Raw genomic sequence first — 19,365 nt, 5'->3', positions numbered from 1 at the left:
GATTAGGTGGACCTTTGTTGGCAAAATAATGTCTCTGCTTTTTAATATGCTATCTAATTTGGTCATAACTTTTCTTCCCAGGAGCAAGTGTCTTTTAATTTCATGGCTGCAGTCATCATTTGCAGTGATTTTGGAGCCCCCAAAAATAAAGTCTGTCACTATTTCCATTGTTTCCTCATCTATTTGCTTTGAAGTGATGGTACTGGATGCCATGATCTTAGTTTTCTGAATGTCGAGCTTTAAGCCAACTTTTTCACTCTCGTTATTCACTTTCATCAAGAGGCTCTTTAGTTCTTCTTCACTTTCTGCTATAAGGGTGGTGTCTTCTGCATATCTGAGTTTATTGATATTTCTCCTGGCAATCTTGATTCGACCTTGTGCTTCAGCCAGCCCAGCATTTCTCCTGACGTACTCTGCATATAAGTTAAATAAGCAGAGTGACAATATATAGCCTTGACACACTCCTTTTCCTATTTGGAACCAGTCTGTTTTTCCACGTCCAGTTCTAACTGTTGCTTTCCGACCTGCATACATATTTCTCAAGAGGTAGGTCAGGTGGTCTGGTATTCCCATCTCTTGATGAATTTTCCACAGTTTGTGGTAACCCACACAGTCAAAGGCTTTGGCATAATCAATAAAGCAGACGTAGATGTTTTTCTGGATCTCTCTCACTTTTTCAATGATCCAATGGATGTTGGCAATTTGAACTCTGGTTCCTCTGCTTTTTCTAAATCCAGCTTGAACATCTGCAAGCTCATGGTTCATGTACTGTTGAAGCCTGGCTTGGAGAATTTTAAGCACTACTTTGCTAGCATGTGAGATGAGTGCAATTGTGCGGTAGTTTGAGCATTCTTTGGGATTGAAATGAACACTGACCTTTTCCAGTCCTGTGACCACTGCTGAGTTTTCCAAATTTGCTGGAATATTGAGTGCAGACGTATCAGCTGAATTTAGAAAAGGCAGAAGAAACAGAGATAAAATTGTCAACATCTGTTGGATCATAGAAAAAGCAAGGGATTTCTAGAAAAAAAAATCTACTTGCATTTAATTGACTATGCTAAAGCTTTGACTGTGTGGATCACAACAAACTGTGGAAAATCTGAAAGAGATGGGAATGCCAGACAATCTTAGCTGCCTCCTGAAAAACCTGTATGCAGGACAAGAAGCAACAATTACAACCATACAGGAAACAATGGATTGGTTCAAAACCAGGAAAGCAGTACATCAAGGCTGTATATTGTCACCCTGATTATTTAACTTATATGTAGAGTACGTTATGCAAAATGCCTGGCTGGATTTATCACAAGCTGGAATCAAGTTCGCTGGGAGAACTATCAGTAACCTCAGGTATGTAGATGACCACCCTAATGACGTAAAACGAATAAGAACCAAGTGCATATTGAAGAAGGTGAAAGAGGAGAGTGAAAAGATCATGGCAACTGGTCCCATCACTTCATGGAAAATAGATTGAGAAAAAATAATTTTATTTTCCTGGGTCCTGAAATCACTGAGGACAGTGAGTACAGGTTTGAAATTAACAGACACTTGCTCCTTTGAAGAAAAGCTGTGACAAACCTAGATAGTGTATTAAAAAGCAGAGACATCACTTTGCCTACAAAGGTCCATACAGTCAAATCTATGGTTTTTCCGTAAGTCTTGTGCAGATGTGAGAATTGGACTATAAAGAAGACTGAGCACAAGGGAACCCTCTTACACTGTTGGTGGGAATGCAAACTAGTACAGCCACTATGGAGAACAGTGTGGAGATTCCTTAAAAACTGTAAATAGAACTGCCATACGACCCAGAAATCCCACTGCTGGTCATACACACTGAGGAAACCAGAATTGAAGAGAGACATGTGTACCCCAATGTTCATCACAGAACTGTTTACAATAGCCAGGACATGGAAGCAACCTAGATGTCCATCGGCAGACAAATGTATAAGAAAGCTGTGGAACATATACACAATGGAATATTACTCAGCTATTAAAAAGAATGCATTTGAATCAGTTCTAATGAAGTGGATGAAACTGGAGACTTTTATACAGAGTGAAGTCAGAAAGAAAAACACCATTACAGTATATTAATGCATATATATGGAATTTAGAAAGATGATAACAATAACCCTATAAGCGAGACAGCTAAAGAGACACAGATGTAAAGAAAAGACTTTTGGACTCTTTGGCAGAAGCAAGGGTGGGATGATTTGAGAGAATAACATTGAAACATTTATATCATCTTATGTGAAATAGATCGCCAATCCAGATTCAATGCGTGAGACAGGGTGCTCAGGGCTGGTGCACTGGGATGACTCTGAGGGATGGGGGTTCAGAATGGGGAACACATGTACACCCATGGTTGATTCATGTCAATGTATGGCAAAAACCACTACAATATTTTAAAGTAATTAGCCTTCAATTAAAATAAATAAATTAATTTAAAAAAAAAAAAAAGGAGACTGAGCACAGAAGAATTGACGCTTTCGAACTGTGGTATTCTCTTGAGAACCTCTTGGACAGCAAGGAGATCAAATCAATCAATCTTAAGACAATCAACCATGAATACTCATTGGAAGGACTGATGGTGAAGCTTAAGCTTCAATACTTTGGCTACCTGATAGGAAGAGTTGACTCACTAGAAGAGACCCTGATGCTGAGAAAGATTGAGGGCAGAAGGAGAGCTGGGCAGCAGAGGGATGAGATGTTTGGATGGCATCATCAACTCATTAGATGTGAGTTTGAGCAAATTCCAGGAGATAGTAAAGGACAAGGAAGCCTGGCATGCCACAGTCCATGGGGTGGCAAAGAGTCAGGCAGGACTGAGTGACTGAATCACAACCTTGAAGAATGAATAGATGTAGTGGAATATGAAGGTGAAAGCTAAAATGTTAGTCACTTGGTCGTGTGTGACCCTTTGCAACTCTATAGACTATAGCTCACCAGGCTCCTCTGTCCTTGGAAATCTGCAAGCAAGAATACTGGAATGGGTAGTCAGTCCCTTCTACAGGGGATCTTCCCTACCCATGGGTCAAACCTACCTCTCCTGCACTGCAGGCAGATTCTTTTGTTTGAGACTATGACCTAAGTCCAAATAGATTTTTTCTTACACCTTCATTGAAAAGTTGAAATCAATTTAACTTCAAAATATATTTTTGTATAAAAATAAGCAAAAAAAATTGAAATAGGGAGCAAGCATCTAATTGTATTGCCCATTAAGCATATGATACATTTTTATCTTCAAATTATGCAGTAACAATGCTTGAAACAGTAATGATATCTCAAATTTTTCAATAGGGCTTTTCAATGACAAACTAACTTTTGTTCTGTGGCTATCATATGCCTTCAGCAAGTTGTCATTTTACAGCCAATTTTAGCCGGTATATACTGATGCATCTCTTGCCTGTGGGCTGTAAACTTTAATAGAGTCTCTGAAACAAAGCTCACATTCTGACCATGAAGGACAAGGTGAGATGTAGGAAAGGCAGACAGCTAAACACATAAAGACAGTTCCCCTACTTGCTTTTTCTTTTCTTTTCTATAAACAGGAAACCTGAGGCAGGAAAAAAAAATGCTTAGAAGAAAATTTTGTCAACAACATGAACTGATAAAGATAGAGTGTGCTGTTCATAAGAGTCCGAAAGTGTTTATACATCTGTGAGTCTTCTCCTAAGCTAACAAAGGCTGTTTTTTTTTTTTTTCTTTTGAAGGGTAACAATTGTGTGTATCACCAGGCTGAGAGGTGGATCCATGGAATTCCATAAAAAGAAAAATCAGTTTTGATTCATTAATGTGAAAATAATAATAAACATTACTGGCTAATTTTAAATTTGTGTGATTACTTCATAAATATCTAGTGGAAAGAGAAAGAGTGTGTCAGAGGCAGTAGAGTTAGGACTCATTTTTGTCTTGGCTTGGTTTGATTTTCCAGCTCAATATGTTTAATACCATCACAATTGCCTGATGCAAATGAAAAGATTGCTATTGAACATTTACCAATCCCTGAAAACAGATATACCTAATTCAAAGATCTGGATCTTTCAGGAGAATGAACTAAATATTTAAAATTTTCCTTAGAAATTTTGTAAAATAAGAAAAGAATGATGTCTACTTCTAAACATAGGACATTATTTCTAAATTTTACCTAGATATAAGATGTACTCAGTTTAGTTCAGTTCAGTCACTCAGTCGAGTCCAACTCCTTGCAATCCCATGGACTGCAGCACGCCAGGCCTCCCTGTGCATCATCAACTTCTGGAGCTTATTCAAACTCATGCCCATTGAGTCGGTGATGCCATCCAATCACCTCATCCTCTGTCATTCCCTTCTCCCACCTTCAATCTTTTCCAGCATCAGGATCTTTTCAAATGGGTCAGTTCTTTGCATCAGGTGGCCAAAGTATTGTAGTTTCAGCTTCAACATCAGGTTTTCAATGAATATTCAGGAATGATCTCCTTCAGAATGGACTGGTTGGATAGCCATGCAGTCCAAGGGACTCTCAAGAGTCTTCTCCAACAACACCGTTCAAAACCATCAATTCTTTGGCACACAGCTTTCTTTATAGCCCAGCTCTCACAGGCATACATGACTACTGGAAAAACCATATCTTTGACTAGATGGACATTTGTTGGCAAAGTAATGTCTCTGCTTTTTAATATGCTGTCTAGGTTGGTCATAACTTTTCTTCCAAGGAATAAACGTCCTTTAATTTCATGGCTGCAGTCATCATCTGCAGTGATTTTGGAGCCCAGAAAAATAAAGTCTGTGACTGTTTCCATTGTTTCCCCATCTATTTGCCATGAAGTTGATGGGACCAGATGCCGTGATCTTAGTTTTCTTAATGTTGAGTTTTAAGTCAAATTTTCCACTCTCCTCTTTAACTTTCCTCAAGAGGCTCATTAATTCTTCTTCATTTTCTTCCATAAGTGTGGTGTCATCTGAAAATCTGAGGTTATTGATATTTCTGCCAGCAATCTTGATTCCAGCTTGTGCTTCTTCCAGCCCAGCATTTCTCATGATGTACTCTGCATGTAAGTTAACTAAACATGGTGACAATATACAGCCTTGATGTACTCCTTTCCCGATTTGGAACCAGTCTGCTGTTCCATGTCTAGTTCTAACTGTTGATTCTTGATCTGCATCCAGATTTCTCCAGAGGCAGGTCAGGTAGTTTGGTATTTCCATCTCTTGAAGAATTTTCAACAGTTTTTGGTGACCCACCCAGTCAAAGTCTGTGACATAGTCAATAAAGCAGGAGTAGAGAAGTTAGAAACAGCAGACCTCGGTCAGCTGGAGACAGAGGACCTCTCTCACTTTTTCGATGATCTAATGGATGTTGGCAATTTGATCTCCGGTTCCTCTACCTTTTCTAAAACCAGCTTGAACATCCAGAAATTCACGGTTCATGTACCGTTGAAGCCTGGCTTGGAGATTTTTAAGCATTACTTTTGCTAGCATGTGAGATGAGTGCAATTGTGCGGTGGTTTGAGCATTCTTTGGCATTGTCTTTCTTTGGGATTGAGATGAAAACTCCCCCTTTCCAGTCCTGTGGCCACTGCTTAGTTTTCCAAATTTGCTGGCTTTTTGAGTGCAACACTTTCACAGTATCACCTTATAGGATTTGAAATAGCTCAACTGGAATTCCATCACCTTCACTAGTTTTATTTGTAGTGATGCTTCCTAAGGCCCATTTCACTTCATATTCCAGGATGTCTGGCTCTAGGTGAGTGATCACACCATTATGATTATCTGGGTTATGAAGATCTTTTTTGTACAGTTCTTCTGTGTATTCTTGCCACCTCTTCTTAATATCTTCTGCTTCTGTTAGGACCATACAATTTCTGTCCTTTATTGAGCCCATTTTTGCATGAAATATTCCCTTGGTATCTCTAATTTTCTTGAAGAGATCTCTAGTCTTTTCCATTCTGTTGTTTTCCTCTCTTTACACTGATCGCTGAGGAAGGCTTTTTTTATCTCTCCTTGGTATTCTTTGGAACTCTGCATTCAAATGGGTATATTTTTCCTTTTCCCCTTTGCTTTTGACTTCTAATCTTTTCAGCTATTTGTAAGGCCTCCTCAGACAACCATTTTGCCTTTTGCACTTCTTTTTCTTGGAGATGGTCTTAATCACTGCCTCCTATGCAATATCGTGAACTTCCGTCCATAGCTCTTCAGGCACTCTGTTTATCAGATCTAATCCCTTGAATCTATTTGCCATTCCACTGTATAATCATAAGGGGTTTGATTTAGATCATACCTGAATGGTCAGGGGTTTTCCCTACTTTCTTCAGTTTAAGTCTGAATTTGCAATAAGGAGTTCTTGGTCTGAGCCACAGTCTGCTCCCAGTCTTGTTTATGTTGACTGTATAGAGCTTTTCCATCTTTGGCTGCAAAGAATATAATCAATCTGATTTCAGTGTTGACCATCTGGTGATGTCCATGTGTAGAGTCTTCTCATGTTGATGGAAAAGGGTGTTTGCTATGACCAGTGTGTTCTCTTGAAAAAACTCTGTTAGCCTTTGTCCTGCTTCATTCTGTACTCCAAGGCCAAATTTGCCTGTTACTCCAGGTATTTCTTGACTTCTCACTTTTGCATTCCAGCTCTGTATAATGAAAAGGACATCTTTTTTGGGTGTTAATTTTAGAAGGTCTTGTAGGTCTTCATAGAACCATTCAACTGCAGCTTCTTCAGCATTACTGGTCAGGCATAGACTTGGATTACTGTGATATTGAATAGTTTGCCTTGGAAACAAACTGAGATCATTCTGTTATTTTTGAGATTTCATCCAATTACTGCATTTCAGACTCTTTTGTTGATTATGATGGCTACTCCATCTCTTCTAAGGGATTCTTGTCCAGAGTAGTAGATTTAATGTTCATCTGAGTTAAATTCATCCATTCCCCTCCATTTTAGTTCACTGATTCCTAAACTGTCAATGTTCACCCTTCCTGTCTCCTGTTTGGCCACTTTCAATTTGCCTTGATTCATGGACCTAACATTCGAGGTTCCTATGCAATATTGCTCTTTACAGCATCAGACTTTACTTCCATCACCAGCCACATCCACAATTGGGTATAATCTCTGCCTTGGCTCTGTCTCTCCGTTCTTTCTGGGGTCGTTTCTCCACTGATCTCCAGTAGCATGCGGGCACCTACTGACCTGGGGAGTTCATCTTTCAGTGTCCTATTTTTTGCCTTTTCATACCGTTCGTGGGGTTCTCAAGGCAAGAATACTGAAGTGGTTTGCCGTTCACTTCTCCAGTCAACTAAGTCCTATCAGAACTCTCCAACATGACCCGTCCACCCTGGGTGGCCCTTCATGGCTTGGCTCACAGTCTCATTGAGCTAGACAAGTCTATGGCCCATGTGATCAGATTGGTTAGTTTCCTGTCATTGTGGTTTTCATTCTGTCTGCCCTCTGATGGAGAAGGATAAGAGGCTTATGGAAGCTTCCTGAAGGGAGAGACTGACTGAGAGGGAAACTGGGTCTTGTTCTGATGGGCAGGGACAGGCCCAGTAAGTCTTTAATCTGATTTTCTGTTAATGGGTGTGGCTATGTTCCCTCCCTGTTGTTTGACCTCAGGCCAAACTATGGTGGAGGTAAAGAAGATAATGGCAACCTCCTTCAAAACGTCCCTTGCAGGCACTGCTGCACTCAGTGCCCCCAACCTTGCAACAGGACACCACTGACCCACGCCTCCACTGGAGACTCCTGGACGCTCAGGGGCAAGTCTGGGTCAGTCTCTTGTGGGGTTACTGGTCCTTCTCCTGGGTCCTGGTGCACACAAGGTTTTGTGTGTACCCTCCAAGAGTCTGTTTCCCCAGTCCTATGTAAGTTCTGGCAGCTCTATGGCGGGTTAACGGCGACCTCCTCCATGAGGGCTTATGCCATATCCAGGTCTACTGCACCCAGAGCACCTACCCCTGCAGCAGTCCACTGCTGATCCATACTTTCACAGGAGATACTCAAACATAATTCTGTCTCCGTCTCTGTGGGGTCTCTGGGTCCTGGTGCACACAAGGTTTGTTTGAGCCCTCTGTATATTCCATGGAATTCTCTAGGCCAGAACATTGGAGTGGGTAGCCTTTCCCTTCTCTTCCAGATCCTTGAATCTTCCCAACACAGGGATCGAATCCAGGTCTCCCACACTGCAGGAGAATTCTTTATCAGCTGAGCCACAAGGGAAGCCCCATAAGATGTACTTGTGTTTTCTTAACTTTCTTGTGGTATTAATGTATGAGAATGTCTTCATTATTTGAGCTTTACTGAAAATTTCAAAAGCCTTCAGAAATGCATTTATTATTCCTTAGTGTAATTAGTGTTAGATTTTGTTTGTTTTTCTCCCTTTCTGCAAAGTGATAAACAAAGTCTGCTGTGTAGATAATAGTTGAAAAAAAAAAATCCTATAGAGCTGAATAACAATCACAGGGGGACTGAAATAGGACCTCAGAGAAAGCTATTTAAATGAAGTGATTGTGACAAAAGGCAGACTGGCTTCTATCGGAGAAAGAATAAAATATAAAGGATGGTGACATTTAGCTAAAATTAAGGTTTATTATACATTCTTCCTTTTAAGGTTATCTTCACTATAAAAACTTCCTGGCAAAAAATAAACAAGATAAAAACTCACTTGTATTCACTATCCAGCTTCAACCACCATGACTGATCTACCATTTTCGCTTCATCCTTTCACCTTTAGAGTATTTTTTTTTCCTGAAGTATTTTAAAGTACTTCTTAAACATGTCATTTTAGCTGAAAACATTTCTAAATTCATCCCAGAAACAATGAAATATGATCACAACTTTACTTTTGCAGCTTAATTGCAATGCCATTATTGTAATTAATAAACATTTAAATCATCTCTTATTAAAACCTTATACCCAGAATTAAAATTTCAAAAATGTCTTAAACATCTTTTAATAGTTGTTCTGTAAATTGGAATCCAAGTAAGTTTCGCTCAGTTTATTTTGTTACATTTTAAAGTCACATTTAATTTGTAACAGCTACTTCTTTCTAGTTATTCATTTTATTACTTTTTTTCCTTGAAAAATTGTCAAGTTATCTGTAAAATGTTTTACTTTGTGGATTGTACAATTTGACTCCTGTCGGTGTCTTCCCTTTTTTCCTCTGTTTTTATGTTTATATATTTCAAAACATTCATGGTAGAAATGTAAATATCCTAAAGATTTTCCTGGCATAGATTGCATATTTGCATTTGTGTCTACGTGTGCCTGTGTCTATTTGTGACATTTTACATTTATTAACTATAACATGTAAGATTACTTTTGTCATTTGCCTGACAGCCTATGCTTTAACATGGTTCTTGTTTTGCAGGCATTCAACCATTCTCTCATTTCACATATATTACCTTGGCTGTCACAATTTCTCCAAATGGTGTCTAAATGCATGTAATGTCCTGGGTGAAATATTCTCTGTGAAATATAAAGTCCAGATACTTGGGGTCCTCCCAGTTATTTCTTTTGTAACAACCTTCTTTATTTTCAATAAATTATAGGGGTTTTTTTTTATGTTTTTATTTATTTATTTATTTATTTATTTATTTTGCCTGTTTGTGTTTCTTTCTTTTGTCTGTTTTGGGGATCTGTAGGTTGAAAATTTCAAAACAAGATTGGAGTAGAAAAACAAGCTAGGAATGTATTTGCTGTGTTTGTAAAAAAATGAAAAAAAAAAACCTTCCATCCATTCTTCTTTTACATTTACTTACTCTACTGGGTTCTTACTAGATGTTTTTGTATCTGAACCTATAATTGTAGGTTAAAAGCAAAGAAGTGTTTTAACCATTCCTTCTAAACTGAAGCAAAGCACACTAACCAAGAAATTCTTTGTGGTTTTACCATCCAACCTATAAAATATTTGTATTTAATGTATGGTAATGAGACTACCTGAAAATTTAATATTTGGTTAAAATTAAAAAATAATAGCGTGGACCCTCTGCTTCAATCTCTTGATTTACCGATTTCTCCCTTCAAGAGAATCCCAAGTAACTGTCACTAAAACGTAGTTCTGTTCATGTTGTAATTGTTTCCTCAAATTTCAAGTTTTCTTATTTTCCTATTGAAGAAACATGAAATATTTTCATACTCTGGGAATCAAGTAATCTAGTAGCTGATCAAATATCACCTTTTAAACAATGCTTCTTCTTATACCTTTGATCCTAAACACACTGCACACCTAGTTTTCTCAAAGCTGTCCATGCACTTTTTTTTTTTTTAAGTACTTGTGTTCTTTTGTGCAAATATCCTCTTTTTTTCTAGCAAATTTAGGATAGACTTTCAGACCTTGTTTAAAGAAGATTTCAAACATGGATTATTTTATCATTCTCCCAGATCTTTAACCATTAATTCTTTTTCACGACCATAGCACTTTGTTTGTACCCTCTTGAAAGACCATCATTCCACTGTAGAAAATATTTATTTTCATATCTGTCTTTCTTGGGAAAAATAATGATATTCACTTTTGTGAAATGACTCTGTATCCATCTAGTTAAGAGTCTAGCTATACTTTTAAAATACCTTAAACAATAGAAAGCCCGACTTTGTGGATATTGGCTCTGGAACATCTGTTCAAATAATTGAGTTTTTAGGAAAAAGCTAAGTTTTCTTTTCCATGGCTTGTTTTGAAAGAGTATCATTAATATCTAACGGTAAAGTTGAATGTGATTAGAATATGTTATGTCCTATCATTCTTATATTTTAGGTACGATCCCAAAACAGACACATGGACTATGGTGGCTCCTTTGAGTATGCCTAGAGATGCTGTCGGAGTCTGTCTCCTTGGTGACAGATTATATGCTGTTGGTGGCTATGATGGCCAGACATACCTCAACACTATGGAATCCTATGATCCACAAACTAATGAATGGACCCAGGTAAGACTGTTGCAAGCATAAGTTACTTCACATATAAGAATTTTTTTCATTCATTTCCTTTGGAGGAGACGTGTACATACAACAGTGTATTTAGTTGAATTACTCTGAACTCAAAGTGACTGATTTTTGTTCATTTTCATGTTCATTTTGTAAAAATATTTAATTAAATCACATACTTTTGTGTACTTTTCTATTGTGTATTCTATACTTCAATAAAATTAATATTAAAAAGTGAAATTTATGCTTCAGTGGGATTTCCATTTTATTATAAGTCATACTAGGGGACAGGGACTGAATTTTAATCAACTGAAACAAAAAATAAAAGTGGAATATACTTGTTAAAAAAAATTTAACTTTGCTTGGTTTTAGAGATAACAAAGTCAAGTGGATAGAAGCTTGTAGAAATTAGCTTTCTGCTTCCCGCTGTTTGCTTGACTATCTTTGTTAGGTTCCTTGCTACCTATGGCAGAAAGAATATTCCATGGGATGGTGCTGCCGGAAACTCCAAATGGGAATCTTCACAGCCATAATCATAAAACAAAAGAACTTTGTTCAAAAAGGCCCCCAGAACAAATAGCAAAGAGGCTTGAATAGTCTGTTGCATAATGCATTCATTCCTGAATGAACACTTTGGTCAAGAAGATGGAGAAAAATAATTGGTTGATCTTAGGTTAACCTTCAACTATACACAGCAATTAGAGATTCAAGATCATGTTCAGAGAAGCTTCCGATTCAGTCAAATATCTGGAGAATGTGTGTTGGGGTGTGTGTGATCACTGGGGAAACATAAGGGTAGGACACATTAATTACGGTGGAAAATACCTTATGCTTACAGTTACTATAGACTTGCTTGTAATGAAGGGAACCTGAATGTTTTCAGACTTTTGTTTTAATACTCAATTTCTCTCAACTTTCTTTTTTTTCTTTCCAAATTTCTCAATATTTATTTCTCTGCTTTATCAGAAACTTAAAATCAAGAAACAGTTCAAACAAACAAACCATTTTTGCACCAATGGGTGCATTTAAATTCCAAAGTCTTACTTAGTTGAAGCAGAATAATAACCTTGTCTGCTCGTATTCCTTAATGTATAGAGGGCTTTATTTTTAATCATAGAAACTGACTAAAATTTATATGAAGAACTTGAACATTGATTAAAGTATTTTTTTTAAAAGAAATTCTTACTTTTAAAGATACCTAACTTCTTTTGATGATATGTGTTCAAGTACAATATTAAATAGGCTGAGTTGGAAGTACAAAATCAAACTCATCATGGTCAGGCTAAGATATCTGCCTTATGACTCTTACTCTTCCCCAAGGGGAAATTCTTTTATTTCAATGAAGATAGATGCATTTGACAAAGGAGGAAGAAAACAGGTAGAATGGATGAAAGACCAGTGTACATTTGAAGAACAAGTTTCTGTTATTTTCTGTGTTTAACTTTTATTGTGAAAAAGCAGTGTTCCTTATCCAGGGAGAAGAAAACATATAATAAGCTATAATTATTGCACTGAGAGTTTAGAAGATATATTTTAGCTCCTTACACTCCCAAGTTCCTAGTTTTACAAAGGGAGCAATGCGTGAATTATTTTTGATTTGCTAATGAAGTACAAATTCAATGTTACATATCTTAAATGAACTACTTTAAATAAAGGAGGTTTATGGACATATAAATGATATAATATTTTCATTACATATTTATAGTAATGAGCCATTATGCTTATCATTCCTCTGAAATTGAAGTCAGAATAATGTATGTAGTATTAATGGGTAGAAACTTTCTAACAGCCATTTTCCCTCATCTATGTTTTATTATACTCTTTTGGATCATATAGTATCTTACAAATAGCAAAGTGGTATTTAAAATGTTTTAGAACAAATTTATTTTAGTATAATAGACATTAATTTTAAAATTTCTAAATTAAGATTTTACATCTATATCTTTTCATTCTTTATATTTTTAAGACTTTCAAGGGACGATCAGGAAACCCACACAAAATCACTTTGGAAAATTTTCAGGATTCCAGGCTACTAAAGAAAGTGCTCATATTTGCTGTATATTGCCTGTCACTTTCCCTTCACTTACTCCGGGATGGACGAAATCAATTGGTTATTTCATTTGTTATTGACACCATCAAATGGGCAAGCATTAGAATAAATAAGCAAATTATATTGAAATATATAATAATGTATATTTGAAAAACTTCCCAAGCTAGCTAGAATTGGAAATAATGAGAAAACAGATGAGAGAACATTTGCCAGATACATGCCTTACATGGTTACATACAGAACACACACATACATGCTTGCATGAGTGTGTGTATTGTGTTTTAAATAAACTTGATTTTGCCACTTATTTATTTTTTTTTGCATTTGATTTAGAACAAAATATGTGTGCTTTAAAGCATAGAAAGAAAATATTAATATTGTTTCCTCTAGCCTGAGTAAAATCATCCTTTCATGTGTTTTTCTGGTACATGGTCATAGTGCTGTCATGCTACATCTACCTGTAGCTATAAAAAAACAAATACAATATGTTGTTTACAGTCATATATCCAAACACTGGCGTAGTAGCTAGCATGGGTAAGAGATGTGTGAAAATTTCTTAAGTGAATAAATTGTAAATTATTTTTGCAACTCAGTTTACCCTGTTGTACATGGGTTTAGTTCATTTGCATACAATCAAACTATAAGATATTTAGAATGAGTTTCAGGGAAACCTGGTAAGATATTTATATCTTGGATTGCTCTTTAATAACTAGTATCATGCCAACTTTTTTAGATTATCATAGTTTACTGGAAGGTATAATGCTGGAGAGTTCAGTTCAGTTCAGTTCAGTTCAGTAGCTCCATCATGTCCAACTCTTTGCGACCCCATGAATCGCAGCATGCCAGGCCTCCCTGTCCATCACTAACTCCATAAGTCCACCCAAACCCACGTCCATTGAGTCGGTGACGCCATCCATCCATCTTATCCTCTGTCATCCCCTTCTCTTCCTGCCCTCAATCTTTCCCAGCATCAGGGTCTTTTCCAATGAGTCAGCTCTTTGCATAAGGTGGCCAAAGTATTGGAGTTTCAGCTTCAACATCAGTCCTTCCAGTGAACAACCAGGACTGATTTACTTTAGGATAGACTGGTTGGATCTCCTTGCAGTCCAGGGGACTCTCAAGAGTCTTCTCCAACACCACAGTTCAAAAGCATCAATTCTTCGGCACTCAGCTTTCTTTATAGTCCAACTCTCACATCCATACATGACCACTGGAAAAACCATAGTCTTGACTAGACGGACTTTTGTTGGCAAAGTAATGTCTCTGCTTTTTAATATGCTATCTCGGTTGGTCATAACTTTCCTTCCAAGGAGTAGGTGTCTTTTAATTTCATGGCTGCAGTCACCATCTGCAGTGATTTTGGAGCCCAGAAAAATAAAGTCAGCCACTGTTTAAGCATTACTTTACTAGCATGTGAGATGAGTGCAATTGTGTGGTAGTTTGAGCATTCTTTGGCATTGCCTTTCTTTGGGATTGGAATAGCAAACACCTTCTTCCAACAACACAAGAGAAGACTGTACACATGGACATCACCAGATGGTCAACATCGAAATCAGATTGATTACATTCTTTGCAGCCAAAGATGGATAAGCTCTATACAGTCAGCAAAAACAAGACCGGGAGCTGACTGTGGATCAAATCATGAACTCCGTATTGCCAAATTCTGACTGAAATTGAAGAAAGTGGAGAAAACCACTAGACCATTCAGGTATGACCTAAATCAAATCCCTTATGACTATACAGTATAAGTGAGAAATAGATTTAAAGGACTAGATCTGATAGACAGAATACCTGATGATCTATGGACGCAGGTTCATGACATGGTACAGGAGACAGGAATCAACACCATCCACAAGAAAAAGTAATGCAAAAAAGCAAAATGGCCATCTGAGGAGGCCGTACAAATAGCTGTGAAAACATGGGAAGTGAAAAGCAAAGGAGAAAAGGAAAGATATACCCATTTAAATGCAGAGTTCCAAAGAACAGCAAGGAGAGATAAGAAAACCTTCCTCAGCGATCAGTGCAAAGAGATAGAGGAAAACAATAGAATGGGAAAGACTAGAGATCTTTTCAAGAAAATTAGAGATATCAAGGGTACATTTCATGCAAAGATGGGCTCAATAAAGGACAGAAATGGTAGGGAACTAACAGAAGCAGAAGATATTAAGAGGTGGCAAGAATACACAGAAGAATTGGACAAAAATGTTCTTCATGACCCAGACAATCACAATGGTGTAATCACTCACCTAGAGCCAGACATCCTGGAATGTGAAATCAAGTGGGCCTTAGGAAGCATCACTACAAACAAAGCTAGTGGAGGTGATGGAGTTCCAGTTGAGCTATTTCAAATCCTAAAAGATGATGCTTTGAAAGTGCTGCACTCAATATGCCAGCAAATCTGGAAAACTCAGCAGTGGCCATAGGACTGGAAAAGGTCAGTTTCATTCTAATAAAGAATGCTGGAGAGGGAAAAGGGCAAATTCTCAAAATATGTATTAAATAAGATTAAACTGAACCAAAGGGAAGAGAGGGAAAACTCTCAAATATTTAAAATGTATTTATGTACAATATATCAAATGTTTAATATAGAACGATAAATGCTGGGGTAAGGGAAATACTTAACACAATGCTAGAACTTAAGTGTGTTGGGTAGAGAAATCTTTCAGGAAATTATATAAATAGAATGTGGCATGACAAATAAATAATAGTTAAACAGATAAAGATACAGGGAGTGGTTTGTTTTAAGGAACAGAATTTTTAAAGAGTCATGGGAAGGAGAGTCTTTGGCATGTTTCACTGAGCAAGAAATAGAGTGGTGAGAAATAAGTTTGGAGAGATAAAATGGGTCTTTATAATATAAGGTGAGAAACCATGTTACAGAATCTTGACTTTACCATGAACCAAAAGGATAGTTAATGCAGGACTTTAGGCAGGGAAAGTAAATAATCAGAATTGTATTTTAAAATGACTACACTTGATAGGATGAGAAAAATCCTTAGGGGAAAGTAAGATCAGAAATCTATTAGGATATACTTCACTAATTCACTGTATGGGTGGGAATTTTTTCCCTTCTTTCCTTCTAGTTTTTTTTTTTTTTTGCTAATATAACAATTAAATTGACATAAGAAAAATTAACAGGAAAAAAAACAAATTTAATTTTGTACATATGGAAACCCCATATGGACTCAAAGAAGTGGCCAAAAGCAGGAAGTTCTTGTACTGTTTTAGAGAAAGAAACAAAGAATTTAGAAGACAAAGTGGTTTGGGATTAGATAGTAAATTAGTGAAGAAGTTACAAGGTTTTCTGACAGAGCCTTCTTGGCCCTAAATTCCTTATGTCTGGTGATGAGAATGCCTTTTACACTCCTAGTAGAGAGAGTGTACCATTTCACAAGAAACATTTATCTCATGCTTTAAGGGGTTACAAGAGGGTCACAGTGCCCCTTCTGCGTGAAGTATCACTCAAGTATCTTTAATTCGAAATAACCAACGTGCCAAAGTGGCATATCCTGGAGTGTGTTATTCTACTCCCCTTTCACACTCAAGGTGAAATTGTAACCTGAACTAGTTGAAGGTAGTAGGAATGGTGTGATTCAGTTGGTAGGAGAGATGATTATAAGACTTGATGTTATTCAGCTGTAAGGTTGAGGAAAATGAAACTAAGGGCTGTAGACAGGCTCTCGTTTCCTTTCTTGAGAAAAGAAATGACAGAAAGAACAGTAAACTTGGGGTGGTGGGGGGGCGGAGCAGAGATTCATTTTTACATGCAAATATAAGCATGTATAGAGACATAGATGCAAAGGTAGTTAGAGATATACTTCATATGGAACTACGCATAGTACTTTTCAGTGCTGAATGAACAGCAGACAGCATCTGGGGAACGCTTCAAAAATGCTACTCAGAACTCATCTCGTTCCTATTGAATGGTGGGCCTTGAGTACTTACATTTTGTAAAAGCTCCTTAGATGGCTCTACCATGAAACAACACTTGAAAATCAGTGGAAACTGAAAGAGAGACAATGGAAACTGTGTGCATTTTGGAGTCAGAAATATTGCCGATTGTAGACCTAAATGTTACCAGATTTAGATCTCTTCATACTCCATTCACTGTAATATAGAGATGGCAACATATGATGGGATTATAAAAGTAACTGTGGTGGTCAACAAAAACTATTTTTAATATACAATATGCTATCAATGTATCGCATACTCCTTTTTGCCTTTCACTTTGAGCAAATATCTGTGAAAAAGACAAAAGACATAACAACCTTTTTAAAAAAAGATACTGTATTAAATGAAAGGTATAAAAAAGGATATGAGAAGATTTTCTATTTATGTTTTAACCTACAGAAATAAGATGACAATAAGCACAATTAAAAGAACTAATGTATAATTAGATAATGATGATAATTTTCATATGTAGAGGGTGAGAGAGTGTCCTTTCTCAATCAATAAGATAGTGTGTGTGATCTGAAGTTATTTTGCTGTCAGCTACTTTATTTGCTACACTTAACTCATTTTCTCTTCAGTTCGAAATAATATCCTGTAATTTCTAGTCTACCTGATATTTTTATGTGAATGAATCAGTCTTAGAAAACTGTATCTAAAAATCATTGATCTCAAAAAGTTAAAATTATTAAATTCTTGGCTTACCTCCATGGAATAAATTTTCATTACAAATTCTTTAAAATTATTGTTTTCAATACATTTCTAGCCAATTTTGTATTCAGGATTATTTTTTAAAAATCTCAGTTCTCATCAATAACACTCATAATATGGATTTTAAAATAGGCCCTGTAGCAATTGTAATTTTGTTCTATTGATGACAGCATATTGAAATCACATCATCAAATGTCTCTGTTTAGAATGAATTAATAGCACATTTTATTCAGTATAATATCTTGGGAAATGACTTCACAGTGACTTCAATAGTGAAGCAACTATTTCATCTAAAATATACTCCAAGCTATCAATTTGAAATTTCATCAAAAATGTGTTCAGGCAAGCTCCAGAAAAAATCTTTGCTGAAAACTTTCATATAGAAGCTTCACTTCACTAAATATCATTAAAGAATTTATTACTTTTATCAAAAATTCCACAAGTAATTGTAGGTTTTAAAGACTTCAATATTCATATTATTTTATATAAATGCCATTTTCATTGTTTCCATGTTTATTATATTACTTGCAGATACATTGAGAAATGATAATCATATTCATTAATGATTTTCATGGATATGAATGAGTGATTTAAATACATTATAATCTATCTTTTTCCATGACAATAAATAAAATGTGTCTTAAATCATATTTCATTTTTTTCAACAGATGGCTTCCTTGAATATTGGGAGAGCAGGTGCCTGTGTAGTAGTCATCAAGCAACCTTAACTTATATTTTTGGAGATATTTTATTTGCTGGAGTGGTTATTTTTATATCAGAGGGCAAGAATGAGAACTTCTGGAGATGAAAATTCTTCAAGAAAAAAGATTTTGGTAGATTTACCTACTGAGATCAAAAGAGGTAGAAGATGAAACAGAATTATGGGAAACAAGAGAACATCAAACTGCCGTGGGAACACTGTCTGGTCGTATGTTAGTTCAGGAATGGTTATTGGTAATTCGTTTTGTATTGTAGCATACAATAACTAGAGTTACCAAAGGCTCGCTTTTCTTGGGCAATTAAAAGGAGAGATCAAGATCTGTGACATGGATAATTTCATGACTAAAGCCCATTCAATGCTTGATAATCTGTGATGATATTCCAGAGGTTGGTAAGAGTAGAAGACATGATATTTCATCTGACAGAATCTGATTGATTCTGCCCTAATTTCCTAATCAAATGTGGTCATACCAGGTGGTGGAATGATGCTTTATTAAACAAACATGCTTTTTCCTAATTTTGCTAAACTATGAGGATAATTAGGGAAACAGATTCATGCTTGCCTCTTGCACTCAGAAAACAAATCAAAGCTGCATATTATCATCCAGGAGGATGGTTGAATTTTATTGCAACTGTATTAGCAATTTGAAGTTGGCAAACACAAAGGATTGTTTTCATTAAGCTTACCATATTGCTTTGCTTTTTGATCACACTGAGAATCGATACAATTAAAAGCTTTTGCCTTATGATGAGTTCAGTGTAAGCATGGAAACCAGTTATTCTGAATGTTTTATATATATATATATATATATACACACACACACATATGTGTATATATATATATATATAATACACACACACACACACACATATATATATATCCATTGCATGTTGAAGTCCTTTAGAATTTTGTTCTAAAAAATCTTAGAATTTTGAGGAAGGAATCTATGATACATTCATTTGGAGTGTTAATGGCCATTGTCAGAAGGAGGGCAGACTTCAGATCCTCATTCCTTACTTTTCAAACTTGCTGCATTGATAAGCACATTATT

General features: G+C 36.3%; 1 protein-coding gene across 3 annotated transcripts in view; it reads left to right on the top strand.

Annotated features, from left to right (window-relative positions):
* KLHL1 (kelch like family member 1) overlaps nt 1-18,626 on the top strand; it is a 376,595-nt gene extending 357,969 nt beyond the window's left edge. For 2 of the 3 annotated variants that reach the window (XM_081547214.1, XM_081547212.1), the window contains 2 exons: nt 10,716-10,887; nt 18,262-18,626. In XM_081547214.1, coding sequence (XP_081403340.1) covers nt 10,716-10,887; nt 18,262-18,321 — 232 coding nt within the window. In that variant the 3' untranslated portion in view covers nt 18,322-18,626. Of the gene's footprint in view, nt 1-10,715; nt 10,888-12,850; nt 13,242-18,261 lie in introns of those variants that run through there. The other variant, XM_081547211.1, reaches the window with a different exon arrangement.
* Nucleotides 18,627-19,365: the final 739 nt, after the last annotated feature.

This window comes from Giraffa tippelskirchi, chromosome 12 (genome assembly GCF_054371585.1).
Source record: "Giraffa tippelskirchi isolate mGirTip1 chromosome 12, T2T-mGirTip1v1.2.pri, whole genome shotgun sequence".
NCBI lineage: Eukaryota > Metazoa > Chordata > Mammalia > Artiodactyla > Giraffidae > Giraffa > Giraffa tippelskirchi.
This window is presented reverse-complemented; position numbering and strand designations above follow the sequence as displayed.